This window comes from Megalops cyprinoides, chromosome 1 (genome assembly GCF_013368585.1).
Source record: "Megalops cyprinoides isolate fMegCyp1 chromosome 1, fMegCyp1.pri, whole genome shotgun sequence".
In the NCBI taxonomy this organism is placed as follows: Eukaryota; Metazoa; Chordata; class Actinopteri; order Elopiformes; family Megalopidae; genus Megalops; species Megalops cyprinoides.
This window is the reverse complement of record NC_050583.1, coordinates 59552134-59567221: the sequence shown is the minus strand read 5'-3', so window position 1 is coordinate 59567221 and position 15088 is coordinate 59552134. Positions and strand designations below refer to the sequence as shown.

The window sequence follows — 15088 nt, the reverse complement described above, 5'->3', positions numbered from 1 at the left end:
TCTCTGCAGGAAATAAAATCTGAATCCTCACAGACTGAAAGACACAGACTTCAATTCTTGGGTAAGCTTTACATTAAATTTATGAAGGAATTCATTTGAGCCAGTAAAGTGCAGTTGATGGTTAATATCCTTTACGTAACTTTTTACATAATCGAAGGATTTGCCTCACAGTATGTATGATGACATCTACTATTTAAAGATTTCTGAAAGGGAAAGAGTAGAACTTTTTACTAGAATAAGAAAATGGCAGAAACAATTACACAGGATATGTATTCATATTGTCCTTCATAGTTCAGTGAATCAAAATACACCTATAACAGCAAATGAGTCAGTCCACATGTAACATTGCATTACTGACAGTTCAACTTGGTAAAGTAACTGTGAACGATGCAATTTATTATGTACATACTGAACAAACTGCATGGGACTGTGTGTCACCAGAAAAAACTGTAGAACAACAGAACAAGACGTTGGTAGGTATTGGTTATTCTGTATGAAAGCATTCGGCAAATGTTGGTAACAAGGCTTTACAGCAAATTCTCTTAGTGTTACCAGATGAATGGGCCAAAACGATGTAGGCCAGCTAGCTATAAATTTTGTAATTTCACAGACAAAGACTCATATTTAGTCCAGCTCCAATCTTGATCCTAAAAAAAGGAGAAAGCATAATTAAGGCACCCATTTAAAAACATAAATGAATAGTTGATACATCATGGCCACTGTGGCATTGTTACAAACACTAGTAAGATGGTTTCTGATGTACACTTTGACTGAAGTGAATATGCTAAAATCCTACAGGTTGATGTCAATTTATGGTTTTGACAATACAGACTCACCACAATACTTTCTGATTGCTTTTCAGTGGTTTGTTGTATTAAACTGGTCAGCTGGTTCAGGTACTTCTGATTCTCTTCCAGTAAGCGAGGCACAGCGTCACTGGGGAAAAAAAAAGCAAACAGGTCCATGAGGAAAAAAAAATCAAAGCCATTAAATGAAATGTATACAGTCCACACCGATTAATATTGTACAGAAACCCTACAGAAAATTATGGGGTGTTATGTCTTTGTTTAAAATGTTCTCACTGAGACTCCTGAGTGGCTCAAACAGGCATTCGAAACGCAGGCTGAGACCTGCAGTCCAGATTCAAGCCCAGCTCATCTACCACCAGCTGCAAATCAAAACAAATTGATCTCCTTCTAATGCGACAGGGATGGTTTGGTCAGTCAGGGTTCCTTCATTGCACCACCCTCCGCACCCTACAACTTGCTTTGGCGACTCTGAGTAGCTCAGATAACATGACCGAAATGCGTCTATCCATTGAATGGCCTTTGTGGTGCAGTACAGGACTTGTGTGAAAAATAGTTGCATTGGTGAGAGGACTGCATTCCCTTGTTCTTGCTCCAGTGAGACAAGCCTCATACAACCGATGACCACAAATTTGGGTGAATTTTTTTTTTTTTTTTTTTTTTTTGAAAGAAGGGTGCTTGCTGAATAAATTACACTGGAGGTTGTAATTCCTACCTGTCGTTTGGTCCAGGTAAGGACATCAGAGGATTTGGAGCACTGACTGGTTGTGCTGACTGAGTCCAGGTTGCAAGCTGTGGAGGGTTTGATACTTCTGGACTCACAGTCATTGAGTTCCGGGTGGAATTCTGAGCCTGGAAGAACAATCAATTCATAAATCAATGTAGATCATTTTAAAAGTATTAAAATGATCTATTAAAAAGTCTTCTACCTCTAAGTACATTGATTAGTTATCAAAACTATTATACAGTATAATTTGTTTACAGCAATTTTGTTAAGTTGTTACCTGCTTCTCATGCAGTAGTTTCGCTAGCATCTTGTCAATCTTGAGGGAAAAAATGAAGGGAGAAAAAAGTCACTTACACAGGCAATTTTCAGCAAATGCCAAAACTCTCTCTGTCTTTTTAACTGCATCTGCACCACTGTGCTGTCAGCTTCCTTGATGCTTTCCTGGGCTCTGTCAATCCTAGGGAACAGGTCAATTATCTTCTGCTTGCTGATGAGGATTTTACTGTGGGGGGAGAAACACAAAGCACAAATTCAGCATGGGAGGAGCAAAGCTGGAACCAGCTGTCACTATGCATAAGAGATATTTTTGATTAAATGGAAAACTACACTAACAGACTACACAAACATACTTGCAAAAGCTCAAATAAAATATATTACAAGCACTAGCAAGAGCCAAATGTTTTTTTTGGTCTGCCTCACCGTCTGACAGAAAAATGCCTGTGCCAAGAATGTATCAAATACACTGAAACTCCAAGCATTCCATATATGGCTTTGTCTAGGTATTGAAAATGAAAAATATAACTTTGGATAAAGCTACGAATTAACACCCTGTGACTTATGGACTGCATCATGAGCAGGAGCAAGTACGTGCCTTTTAATTTTTTTCTTAATTAGTTCTGTCATGTTTTAGTATGCATCATGAGGCATTATGAGCTATTAACTAATTATGCTCATTATGAGCATTATGTGCAACATCTGGATGTGACAAGAAGCCATCTCATTCATGTAAAATAGCTGGTTACTGACTTACCCAGAAGGTACACATGCTACATACAAGTTAGCCAACATAGTTCCTAAAAAGCTGGGGTGAGCTGACAAAGCAATGCGTAGATTCATAATTGTCTATTTACTCTGTATTTGCATAAGTATTGTTACTCAAAAACAAAACAATTGATGTGGGCAGGGGGAACACAAAATTATATCATTGGCAAGATGAGATAATAAAAGCAGAAGTGACTACTGAAAAGCAACTTGATCATATTCACATCAGATCATCTGAAATATGAACAAATTAGATGTAAATGCACCACATGTTGTTAGTTTAGAATTACTACTGTATAGTGATCATCAGTTTCAAGCCATCCAAATGTATTTTAATCAAAGTTCTAGCTGTACAATGGATGTTTCTTGTTTATATTAGCAATGTTCAAAGCTAATATGATATACAGCAGTAACAGTTGTACATTTATTATGATTAAACATTACACATACTATTTACAAGGACACACTAGCCAACAAATGTATATCCATCATTTAAAAGTACAGTCTGCCTCCATTTGTTCTAGTTGCACAGACATTCAAAACGGACAGATGCTTAATTCAACCTGCATTCCTCCATTGACATATCAGAACTGAACTTCCTGAAGAAATTATCATGGAACAGTGGCAACATTGCTGCCTTCGTCAAACTTTTATGAACCGATTTGGTTAGTTAGCTCAACATACAGACCTATAATGACACAATGAAACTACCAATAGGAGCATTCACGTGTAGAGTGAGCATTCTGAAAAGTAAATGCACACTATGAGACTCACAAAAGCACACTGTAAGCCAACATGATGTCTAGCACCCTGAGGTGCAAAACAGAGAGGACATGTAGTGACAGATGAGAAGCTCATCTTGAGACTCACAAATAAATTATGACAGTGAAAGTGACTCCCCCAAAAAATATATAGGGCACTGCTTACAGCTAACCAGTTTGCTTTCTACTGTCGTCTTTAGTTTTTCTCCCAGTCCAAAAATGTTGCTCAAGCCAGGATGGTTTGCTAGCTTGCCAATATTATGTTCACATGGAAAACAAGACTATATGTCTTATTAAAACTGAAAGAAATTACTGATGAGAATAGAAACCGTTTTCTACATTATCAGCTTGTTAGCAAGCAACCAAAACAAAGTACCTTACAATTTCTTTAAATTGTAAGGTACAATTTAAAGAAAGCTTTTTTGTGTTGCGCGGGGGCCCTCAGACCCCCGTGCAACACAAAAAAGCCAACCCATAACGTTTGCACATGAACAACTTGTTTACTTTTCTGCAAAATTCTCGGGAAGGCTGATTGCAACTTAGAAAGTGATTATAAACTTACGAATATTTTACAAACATTTTAACATTTTAATATTTTATATTTTAATTGACATAATTCTGTAGGCTATACAATAATGGCGTCTGAAGCAGCATGAACAGGTAGACTATATGTAGCCGCATTAGGACAGTTTGAATTATTTTTCAAATCAAATGACATAAGAAGATGGTAAGGGAACATTAGGCTAATGGTTTTTAAACACGCAACATAATTGAACATTCATGATGTTGGTAGGCTATCTACTACAATCACTGCTTGCATAAAGTGCTGCAAAAAAAATCGAAATGTACTCATTCTTTATTTTACAGTCTTCATGTTTTGTGCTAAGAAAACCCAACATGTTCACTTTGTCTGGTTTAAGGGAGGCCCGCAGGGGTGTAACGACATTGCCTGCTGCACTGAACGCACGTTCTGATGGAGTGCTCGTGGCGCATATAGTCAAATATTTTTATGCAGATATGCTGAACGGCAAATTTCGTTTTAACCCTTTCACGCGTACGGTCACACCGGGGTGATTAGCCATTTAGCGCATATGCTAAAACTGGTGCAATTAGAACACTAGATTGGAGAAATTCTAGCTAATTTTAGCTTTGAGGAAACAGCGACTTAACTCTAAAAACACAGCAAATGCTAACTGAAATCTATAAGAAACTCAATAATGCAAATGAAAAAATAACGAACCATATAAGGTAACACACACGCTACATACCATGACAAATAAATTGCATGCGAAAGGGTTAAAACGAAATTTGCCGTTCAGCACATCTGCGTCTGCCACGCCTTTCAGTAATTCAGCCAGGTAAATATCCGCGCTGGAATTACGGAAGGAAGTTGCGGTCAAACTTGATAATATGATTAATTTGCGTTAAAACATTAACGCGTTAAAGTTTCCAGATTAATCGTGAACGAGCGTTAACGCATTAATGTTGACAGCCCTAAAATAAATAAATAAATATTTGCGGTGATGCTGTAATGAGCTCAAACCCGCGGTAGACGTCTCATGATCGCGGTATTGTGGTGATGCAGTTATCGTCACAGCCCTAGTCAACAGCAATGAAATCACTTGTGAACGCATTGCAGCCCACTTATTTTTTGTTATATTAACAACTTCAACCAAAGTTTTGTAAAATAAAAAACTTCTGTCACCAGTGCATGTTACTTCCGGAGTCAACGAGGCAGAAATGTTGTTGGACGTGTTTATGTTAATGATAGTCCTTTAACCTAAGAACACATCACTGCCCAAGTACAGCACAGTTACCTTCCTACTTGATATGCAATTATTTTGTCAAACAAAAGATGTATCATTCTTAACTAACAGGTTTTTGCCCAGGACTCAGTATACTCTTTCCAAAAAAAAGAACTTTTTTGAAGGAAACCGATCAGCTTGCAAAGTTGTACATTTGTATTAATTCAGAGAGATGATATTAAGTTTCCTCTGTGCAATATGTGCATTGACAGAAAATATAAAAATGTTAACAGTACCATTCCTGCTACACATAACAGTTGTCACCATTTACTTTCAAAGCATTGTGCATTGAATAAAGACTGGTTCCTTTACCTTAGGTGTGCATAGAGGTCCCTCAGAACTCTGTCTTGGTTCTGGACAGTCTGCAGGATAGCCTTCACCATTTCAGAACTGTCACTATAACCGTGCTGTGGTTCAGGCACTGTGAGAAAGGAAAAAACCACACTGCTAGTATTCCTCCATGCAAAGCAAATAATTGTATAAGGCCATCATCAGACGAACCTGGGGATGAACATGGGGATCACTGGCTGCAACTGGAGGAAGCTCATTACTTGTTCTTAACTTAGTAAAACGTGATATACAAAAAATGTTTTATGGACAGAAAGGACACTGACTTAATGAGGCCAGCACTGATCTCAGTAATATATCCGATGAAACTGTATATTATGTCAGTGATATAATAACAATAAATGATTTAAGACCAGCAACAATGCCAAACATTAGCCATTATGTAGAGAACATGCAGCAATGTAATCACTACTTGCTTTATTTACAACCATTTTCATGCAGTGCCGTTGCAGACGGCCAACAGTCTTGAGAGTATGCAATCAGTAACACGTGATCCATTTATATGCCTTAGATAAGTTTTATTTCAGTGCACATCACCCCTGTTTAAGGTGATACAAGTGGTGATAGATTTGATGGGTGAGAAATCTTAATGGCAATACTTAATCTTAATGGCAATACTGTGGCGATGCTGGGTGAAATAAAATATGTATCTCAATAAATGACCTGTGCGTTGGGAATACAGATGTTTCAGTGAGGGCCCGTTGTCTTTGACAGCACATACCAAAGTAGCCTAAAACTCCCCTATTTCTTTCTATTAAACCATCACAACGAGCTGTCACATACTGAACAAAAGGGAAACCAAGGAAATGTAATTATAAATGCCAAAGATATAATTCAGAAAAAAAAAATAATCACAACATTGCAAAGCGATCTCAGTAAAGGACACTCACAAACACTGAAAATTCACAATGTGTATGATTAGCACAAAAATGTATACTTACTTCTACATTTGATCTTGAGCTGTTTGTAGAGCTCTATTGCCTTTTCCTCACTGCAAAGAGAACAAAAAAGAAAGTAATGAGACAACTTTAGCTAACGGACAGCAAATGTGCACTTACCCTAATAAAATAACAAACCTTAATAGGTAAACGTAAGACTTATTTACATAGTGCCACATGAGGCGCAATGATAATGAGTACACTTCGGGTCCATTGCACTCACAGCTGCTCCATGACATCCGCTTGGCGACGCGCATAGGGGCTCCTCTGCAACTCAACGATCTCGGAGTGGAGAGCCATGATCTCTTCATCCAAGTGGCCCACCTCTGCCACCTGTGAAAGAAACACACAGAGCAATCAAGATGTGCCATTACGGGAGCTCAGCTGCTGCCTGCAGTATTCAGTTCTGGGGCTTCTTCAATCCTTCATGATTCGTGAATAAGCTTATGCTGGAGAGAGACCCTGGTCTACACTTCCCTCATGACTGTGCATGTATAAATTACATTGTATATTGTATAAAAACTGTATATGCGTATTATCCTGTTAAATGGTTTGTATAGACTATGTTATAGTTAATACATAACTACAACTACAGAGTTAATAGTTTATAGAAATCTTGACTGATTTGTCCAATTTTCAATGGCATGTCATTTCAAAACCTCCCGTATAATTCTTAGTCAGACCAATGGCTTGTATAATAATAAAGGAACAAAAAGAACTACTTAGTTAATATCCTCAGTGCAACTTCCACAAGCATTACAGCAATATGTTCGGAGATAAGCCTCATGTTCTCGTTAGACCAATACCTGCGCAAATGCAGCAGCTTTCTCTTCATTGTCCTGCCAGGCTTTCAGCATCTTTTCAGAAGCTTCAAGATAAAAATACACCAAACCTGTCATAAATATGCCACTGAAAAACAGATGTTTTAAGGAATATAAAACATCAGAATCTACAGAAATGAGAAGCTGCACAAAATAAAACAACCTTGATGGTAAATCTCTAAAAGCATCAAACATACCGTGAACCAAGACAATGTAACAACTATCACTCACATATCCCATAGTGCATCTGATCACTGTACTTCTCCAAGTCATACTGGATACTGCTCTTGAAGAAATCGAGCTTGGCTTTTAACTGTTGGGAGGCAGCAAACATCTGGTTCTTGTATCGGGTTAGGTTGGTATTATAACGAAGAAGACTCAGCCTGACAACAGGGAAAAAACAAACAGCAAAAGCTTATGGATGGAATCAGAGATGGATCACACTTCCCAGCAAAACTCTTAATTCTTCCTTTGCTTAATTTTCAGACTCAAACAGGAGAGTGGACACGTACATGGCTGCCCTTTGACCCTGGAAGAGGCGGCTGTAGTCCTCCTTCAGCCCGCAGATGTAGCTCACGGCTTCCCCCCACACTTTCTTCAGGGCCGTCAGAGGTAACTGGGTCTTGGTTTCTCGAACTATGACAAAAATGTATGAAGCGGATTGGTTAAAACACAATGACTGAAGTGTGTGATGGGTGTCCAGGCTGAAGTTTTCCTGGGACAGATGCGAGAAGTGTGTCGAAACGTGGATTGCCGTGAGGGGAAGGAGTTAACCATCTACAGTCGACACTCACCAATGAAGTTGACGTTATCTGGAAGTGGCCTGGCGCTGAACGGTCCTGAATACTTTGTCAGGCTCTTGTCAAACAAGTAGACGATATAACTGTCCCAGCCTCTCTGCGCGCCAAAGGAAATAAATCAAAAAATATTTCACATTATAATCACACCTCATTGGCTTTACGTAACTAGTAACGAAGCACCAGGACAACAACCGACTGCATTATAAACTTCCTCTGGTAAATACGCTTGTAAAAAGAAGAATCTTACAACTCCATCCAGGACACACTGGGCAGCAGGCTTTCTCGGGTCCAGCATAACACCGGTCTCTTGTAGCAGCTCTTGGTTCATAAGTTCAATTTTTGTCTCTGCCTCAATGCGCTGCTGAAGGCTGTGGAGCCCCTCGTCAGGTGCCAGTTGAAAGGAGTGTATCTGGGCGGTGGTCATGTTCAATATGTGCACGACCTTCATTTAAAGAACAGTTGGATACAGTATTCTTGTTTTAGTTCGACAGATCCAAGATATATTCCCAGAATAAAAAACACGTGATGAAGAGGGTTAGTACTGGAGGGGAAAACACAGTGCAATCAGATTAACCGACTTTGTTGCCGAATTGCTGACTGCGTAACTTTGGTTAAGAGAATGAACCGTCAGGCTAACCTTCATGCTTAATATCTGCTCCAGAACTGCAAAGCACTGGGGTTGCTTGGTGTCCGGGTGTACCGCTCCACCTCTCTGAACGGGGTCCCATTTCAGCATCAGTTGAAGCAAAATCTCCAGAGGCTCCAACAATGTTCTGCGCAACCATAACTCTGATTAGCCTCAGACTCAGGTTTGTATAATACATGCCAAATGAACTCGGAGAAAAGACCGCCTTTTATTGCGTCTTATTTCTGAATGAGGGCGTGAATTCTTTATGACTCACTGCATTTGCACTGACCTGCTAAGATTGTTAGGGTAGGGCAGGTGTGTAGAAAACCTCACTTCGCCATTCATTTCTTCAACAGCCATGATGTCCTTTGGACCTTTGTTTCGCACTTTGTTTGTCCTGTAAAACAATTTCAAGGCAGCTGAAGTGAATGGATCATTAAAGAGATACAACAGCTTACAGTTAAAGAAGTTTAAACAACTACAGCCATTTTATTAATAACTGGGCCCCACCAGATTATTTCATTGCCTGTAAAATGCCAGTCACTTGTACTAACATAGACCTGTTTTAACATGATGACACAATTCAGGTTTAAAAGAACTGATTTAAAACAAGAGATAACGATACCCAATCTTCAGTACATCCAAACTATATAAAATTACTTTGCAAGGCATATTAGTTGAAGTGTTTAAATGTGTATTTAGACACACAGGTATGTACCAAAGTATCTTTCTGTTGTTTTGAATTCCATACAGAAAAACATCATAACTTATATAAAAAAACAAAAAAAAACAAACGACAAACATGTTAACTCAGATATTTTAATTTTAATAAATTCACCCCCAGAGTGAACCTGCAGTGACATACTGCATACTGTATCAAAAGCAGACATTTGGATGGTTATCAGGATAAACAGCAGAAGCATACCATTGCACAGGCTGAAGATTGTGCAAAAATGGACGAAACCCACAGCTACATTCAAAGATCATTGTGCCAAAGCTCCAGTAGTCTACAGTCACTGTGTAAGGCTTGTTCTCAAACAGTTCAGGGGCCTGAAACAAACCAAGGGAATTCATGTTAGCAGAGCTGGTCTCTTCGAAACAGGACAGTTAGGTGTGGTTGGACTACAGGAGATTACTAACACAGTTAATCAGTAGTACTTTGCAGTTTCTCTTGAACATTCACAGGAGGAAAAAAATAAGCACTTACCTAAATTCTTTTTCAAAGGTAATGACAAATTGAAGAAAAGAGAATGAAAAGACCCTCATCTCATACTCACAGGGAAAACAGTCATGTACAGATATGACAGCACCAACATAACTCACCATGCCGAAAGATGGCAGCTGTACTCACCAAGTATTGTAATGTTCCCACAAAGGATGTGCAGAGGCTCCCCTGATCAAGGTCTTTGGCATAGCCCAGATCTATTATTTTGTGAACTAACTGCATGAGAAAATAACAGGAAAATACAGAATAAATGAAGGCCATAAATTTTTGTATTTATGATAAAATGACAATCACCCAAGAACACATATTTTAAGATATATTCAATTAGGCTTTAGGACGTAACTTTAAAAACAGTCAGACTGGCACTCTGACATTTTTGCATCTCTGGATTTTTGTCATGACGAATTCTGCAAACACTCGAGTTGACAGATTTACCTTTCCTTCCATGTCTTGTAGCACTATGTTTTCTGGTTTCAGGTCTCTGTGTATAATCTTGTTTTCATGTAAATACTGGATGCCTGATCCTGTAACACAAGGGATTAAACCTCTTGCAACCTTGAACACCATCATACAACAAAGCGCTGCCATCAACAATATTATCAGGGCTTCTGCGATTACTCTGCACTTCTACCAAAGCAATGTATGTCTATTCTGAGTATGCAGTCTGAAAGCTTGTTTCACAAACATATTAGCAAAAATATACTGAGTGATCCTAATCTGGGTAATGTTTCTGTGTATATACAGTCAGTCATTTGGACCACCTACACTCTTTACACTCCTTGTCTTTCATATGTGTAGGCCTAATGCATATGGATGAAAATATGAATGCAACAGCAGATCATGCATTTTTGTTTCCAGTACAGGTGGGGCCATATGTATCAATCTTTGTGAACAACTTGCCGTAGGAACATGTGTACGCAGAATCCCACGATTTGTGTAGTTTTTCGTTAGAGTTATCAAACACCATGTATGCCTGAACGTCCACTCCCACAATTGTTCTTATATGGGCCGAGACACACCTTTAATTAGTCGAATTAGCATATAAAGATAGCAGGTAAATCTGAGTGAAATGCAGAGACAGATGTTGAGGATCAATGGCAGGACGAAAGAAAAGAAATTATTCGGACACAGAGATAGAGATGATGTACATACGTATGTATGTACCCTATAGAAAAATAGCAAAAACAACAATAATATTGGAAACATTGGAATACTTGTTGGAAACAACACAGAAGTTCTATTAAATTAGAATAATAAATAAATAAATAATAAATTCTATTATTTTGCGTCTTGTAGACCTACGTTCTGAGCGCTCCGATTCCCTAAATTGTGCGAGGACACTCAGGTTTAATACTGGCTTCACCACTGCTGTGAAATAAATGTATCATTTGGTTTTGAAACAGTAGTTTTGTGTTGTTGTTATTTAACCTTTCAGAGGCTATTGCATTGTTAAAACAATGAATTTCATTAAACCTACCACCAGACCAATTTTAGGTGGTAACCTGGCAATCTGCCCCAAAGATTCCCATTTCATATTATGGCCATGACGCACAAACACATGGAAAAGGTAAAGTAGGAAATTGTTTGCATCTAGTCTAACCTACTGTTTTACTACATAAAAAGATTTGCCCCCCCCCCCTCGCCATTTTTAACTGCCCCCTCAGTCACTTCATCCTGGTGCCGGGCCTGGCACGATAACACTCATTAGTGATTGACACAAAACCCGTTTACTTGCATCACCATTAGTTCCTCTTGGTGTCGCCAATCTGCAAATTACAAATTTTATGCATATGCCACCTCGAGACCATGCGCAGAGGTATGCATGTTTTCCCAGCAAGTATCTTTTTATAAATATCGTTTTATGTGTAGAAAAGTGCTCAGCACAATTTTAGTGCGTATGAACCGTCGATACATGTGGCCCATCAACCCCAAAGACTCTATTGGTAATGTGTTTGTATATTAAAATACATACCAACATCACTGAGCAAGGACAGCACTTCACTTTCTTTCAGTCCACAGCAATTTTCTGGCTTGCTCAAAATCTACAGAAAAAGAGACTGAAGGATTAAAGGATGCAAGGGAGTATAATCCCTATGAAAAGGACATTCATTTACTTCAGCTGTCTGAGAGGCAGCTACATATACTACCTAACTACATTCGCATACCTTCCGTAGGTCACCCTTTGAACAGTACTCCATGGCCAGGAGTGGGAGATCATTCAACGCAATGTGCTTCATTTCCTCAGGTACGTCCCTTGCGGTCACCACATTGATGTGATTCAATCTGTGTAATGAATCAAAATAGACAAATACATCAATTCAATTCAGCAGCAGTGGGGCCCATTACAAAACTGTCCACGTTAACTTGCATCATAAAGACCCTAATATACAAGCACTATGAATCTCAACTTGACAACAGGGAACCACAGATAAAAATCTAAATATTTGGTGCACAAACAAATTTACACCCTGAAAATGCATATACCTGTGACACTAGAGAAGGGGTTTATGTGTACATACTGATTCTTCTTATATTGAACTTGAATTTTATACTACAGCCCTGCAAGTTTGGCTTCTTGTCCATTTGACTACCTAAACCTGCTGAGCTGGGCAAATGAACACAGGGGGCTGTGGGGAAATGAGTGGGAAAATTAACCCCCGATGAGTTTTACCGACATACTTTTTCATGATCTGGATTTCACGGCTCCATCTGTCTTTGTTCTTTTGGTTCAATTCCAGGCGGCACAATTTCACTGCAATTTTCTCTGATGTTTCCTGCAAAAAAACATGCGTTGGGGTAGACTCATTACAACTGTGATTTACAAAAAAGCAAAAAACTGGCAGTTCTGCATGACAAATCGACAAGTAAAGGAGGAGACTAGGGCAGCAGTGTGATTTAGCGGAAAGGAGCAGGGCCTGTAACTGAAAGGTAGCTCGTTTGATTCACTCTTGGGGCTCTGATGTTAGTTTTAGGCAAGGCAGCGAACCCACACTTGTCTCAGTAAATACCCTGCTATATAAATGGATAAAATTGTAACCTATGTAGGTTTCCTTGGATAACGGTGTCTGCTAAATGACACCAATGTTATTGTAATGAGGCTGAAGTTACAGATCAACCGTTATTTGTTCTACGAAGTTAGAACGAAAGGCTTAATTTTGTATTATTTAAAAATATATACAGTAAAACTGTATCAACAGAGGACAGTTCACACATTCTACTTCTGTACTGCAGTAGTTGTTCTTAAGTTCTACACAACTTTTTCAGGGTTTAGAACTTATCTTTAGCACTCATACAGGGGATACTTTTTCCACTTATAGCCAGTAAGACTGGTCATGTAAAACCGGTTGTCGTATTTACATCAAAGATGCAATTGTGCCATCTCATTCTGTAGCCCAAAGGCTCTAACCTCTATTCGCATGTAACACAACAGCAGAATACTAGAACAATGATGATGTTGTCCTATTTAATTCACGGCTCCGATCTACACCCAAGTATTTCGTTATTTTCTCCAAGAGAAAGTTATTTCATGACAGTACTTACCATGTGCTGATACAAATAAACATGGCCAAACCCTCCGGTTCCTAATCTCTCCTTCATTTCCCAGGCTCCACATACTTGATTCTGCCTAAACGGGGGTCTCTCCATCGTGAGCTAAAAGAAATTTTACGAGTAAATTTAAAATCACGTGTTACATCTCTGTAGTAAACATATATTCCGTATAAATACGTTAAAAGGACCGCTGAAGCTCAGAGTTGAGTCTGTGAAGCACAGAATTCGCTGGGCTGGGGACACTTTATCTCTCTTCCCACTCGGCTATCAAGCTAACAAAATCAGGAAATCCCAGGAAAATCCTTGCACCCCTTTCGGTTTTAAAAGCTTCAGAAACAACAGGCTAGCTCCCTTCCCGGTAACATTCAAAGTGAAAATTTAGCTAGCGAACGTTAGCTTACTAAGCTCAGCATGAGATCTTCCCGGCCTTGATTGCCGACTTAGCCTGTTATATTATTTTCCTCAGGAGAAATATCGACATCTAGTTAGCTCGTAAAGACTCCGATAAATCAATTACCACAAGAAACACTAAGATCCATTTTCTGACTCTAGTTATTGCTGCTGTTACAGTGCTAGCTACGCCAGCCAGCTTCTAGGCCTATGAACTTCAGCAAGCAGTAGCTAATACCCAGCTAGCTAGCTACGTAAACAAACTTGGTATAATGGAGAAACAACCCTCCAATATAACACACACAAGCGCGTAGATAATAGTTAAAATACTAGTTAATTTGTGGTCTAAGGAAGCACCAAAAACTCACAGCAAGTCGGTGTTATCCGCCTATATCTTTGTAAACATATCCATACCACTGTTTCTGTTCTACGCTCCTTGACACTGCTATACTATGTACTTTCCCTGAAGTGACGTCATTAGCAGAGTTCGCTATCTCAATTCAACGTTCTCAAGAGCATATATACTGCCCCTTACCTTGATTGACTATATACGTTCCTTCAGAGGAATGATGGACATCTAGCGACCTATATTTTGCAGCAAGCCAGTTCATTCAATTCCAGGGACATCCAAATCCATTTTTACAGCTTGCTACTAGGCCTGTGAGCTACTTCACCTTAGCAGCAGTGCAGTACAGTAGCTAGCTCGAGAGATAGCACGTTCTCTACAGCTATGCTAAATATGTAATTTTAATGTGTCTAAACACCGTGCAAAATAGTCCAGAAGAAAACTAACAAGTTTAACAATTACAACATACGTGACAGTGTGCCCGACTGAGATCGCCTGCGACTCAGTGCTAGTTGTTTTATCTGCCTTGGCTTTATCTGTTAAAAAAAGGACACATTACTCAGGGCTGTTCCTGTCAGACATGGTCTGACAAAACTGCTGCATACTTACAGTGTAGTTACTTCCCAAGAGGTGGCGTCACTGAGGTAACTACCCAGCAGCACGTCCCGCTGAGTTGCTGAAAAAGAATTGGATCAACGCATTGAAAATGAAGCGTAAAGGCAACCTACGACGAATGACGACATCATTTTATTGGTCATTTAGGACTACCTCACTGATTGTAAAAAATTATTGCGAGTTAAAAATATTAAATAATATTTTTGAAAAATTAGATGAAAGTTAAAATTATGTTCATTTATGAAATTGATAACTTGTATACAGTTATCTTAAGCACACTTTGATGCT

General features: G+C 39.0%; 1 protein-coding gene across 3 annotated transcripts; it reads right to left on the bottom strand.

Moving 5' to 3' along the window:
• Positions 1-33: 33 nt before the first annotated feature.
• On the bottom strand, positions 34-14870 carry chuk (component of inhibitor of nuclear factor kappa B kinase complex). 3 transcript variants are annotated; one of them, XM_036541913.1, is made up of 22 exons: positions 14795-14870; positions 13441-13551; positions 12580-12674; positions 12066-12183; positions 11873-11942; positions 10336-10424; positions 10027-10116; positions 9601-9725; positions 8965-9072; positions 8685-8820; positions 8295-8489; positions 8042-8144; positions 7760-7883; positions 7479-7630; positions 7233-7294; positions 6650-6759; positions 6430-6479; positions 5453-5561; positions 1888-2035; positions 1522-1658; positions 837-936; positions 34-647 (listed from the first exon to the last, which is right to left on the bottom strand). In XM_036541913.1, the coding sequence occupies exons 2-22, from the start codon at positions 13543-13545 to the stop codon at positions 588-590; spliced, it is 2286 nt and encodes a 761-aa protein (XP_036397806.1). In that variant the 5' UTR covers positions 13546-13551; positions 14795-14870; the 3' UTR covers positions 34-587. The 3 variants fall into 3 exon arrangements, with proteins under 3 accessions (XP_036397806.1, XP_036397797.1, XP_036397788.1); XM_036541904.1 differs by lacking the exon at positions 14795-14870 and adding an exon at positions 14375-14776; XM_036541895.1 differs by lacking the exon at positions 14795-14870 and adding an exon at positions 14208-14287.
• Positions 14871-15088: the final 218 nt, after the last annotated feature.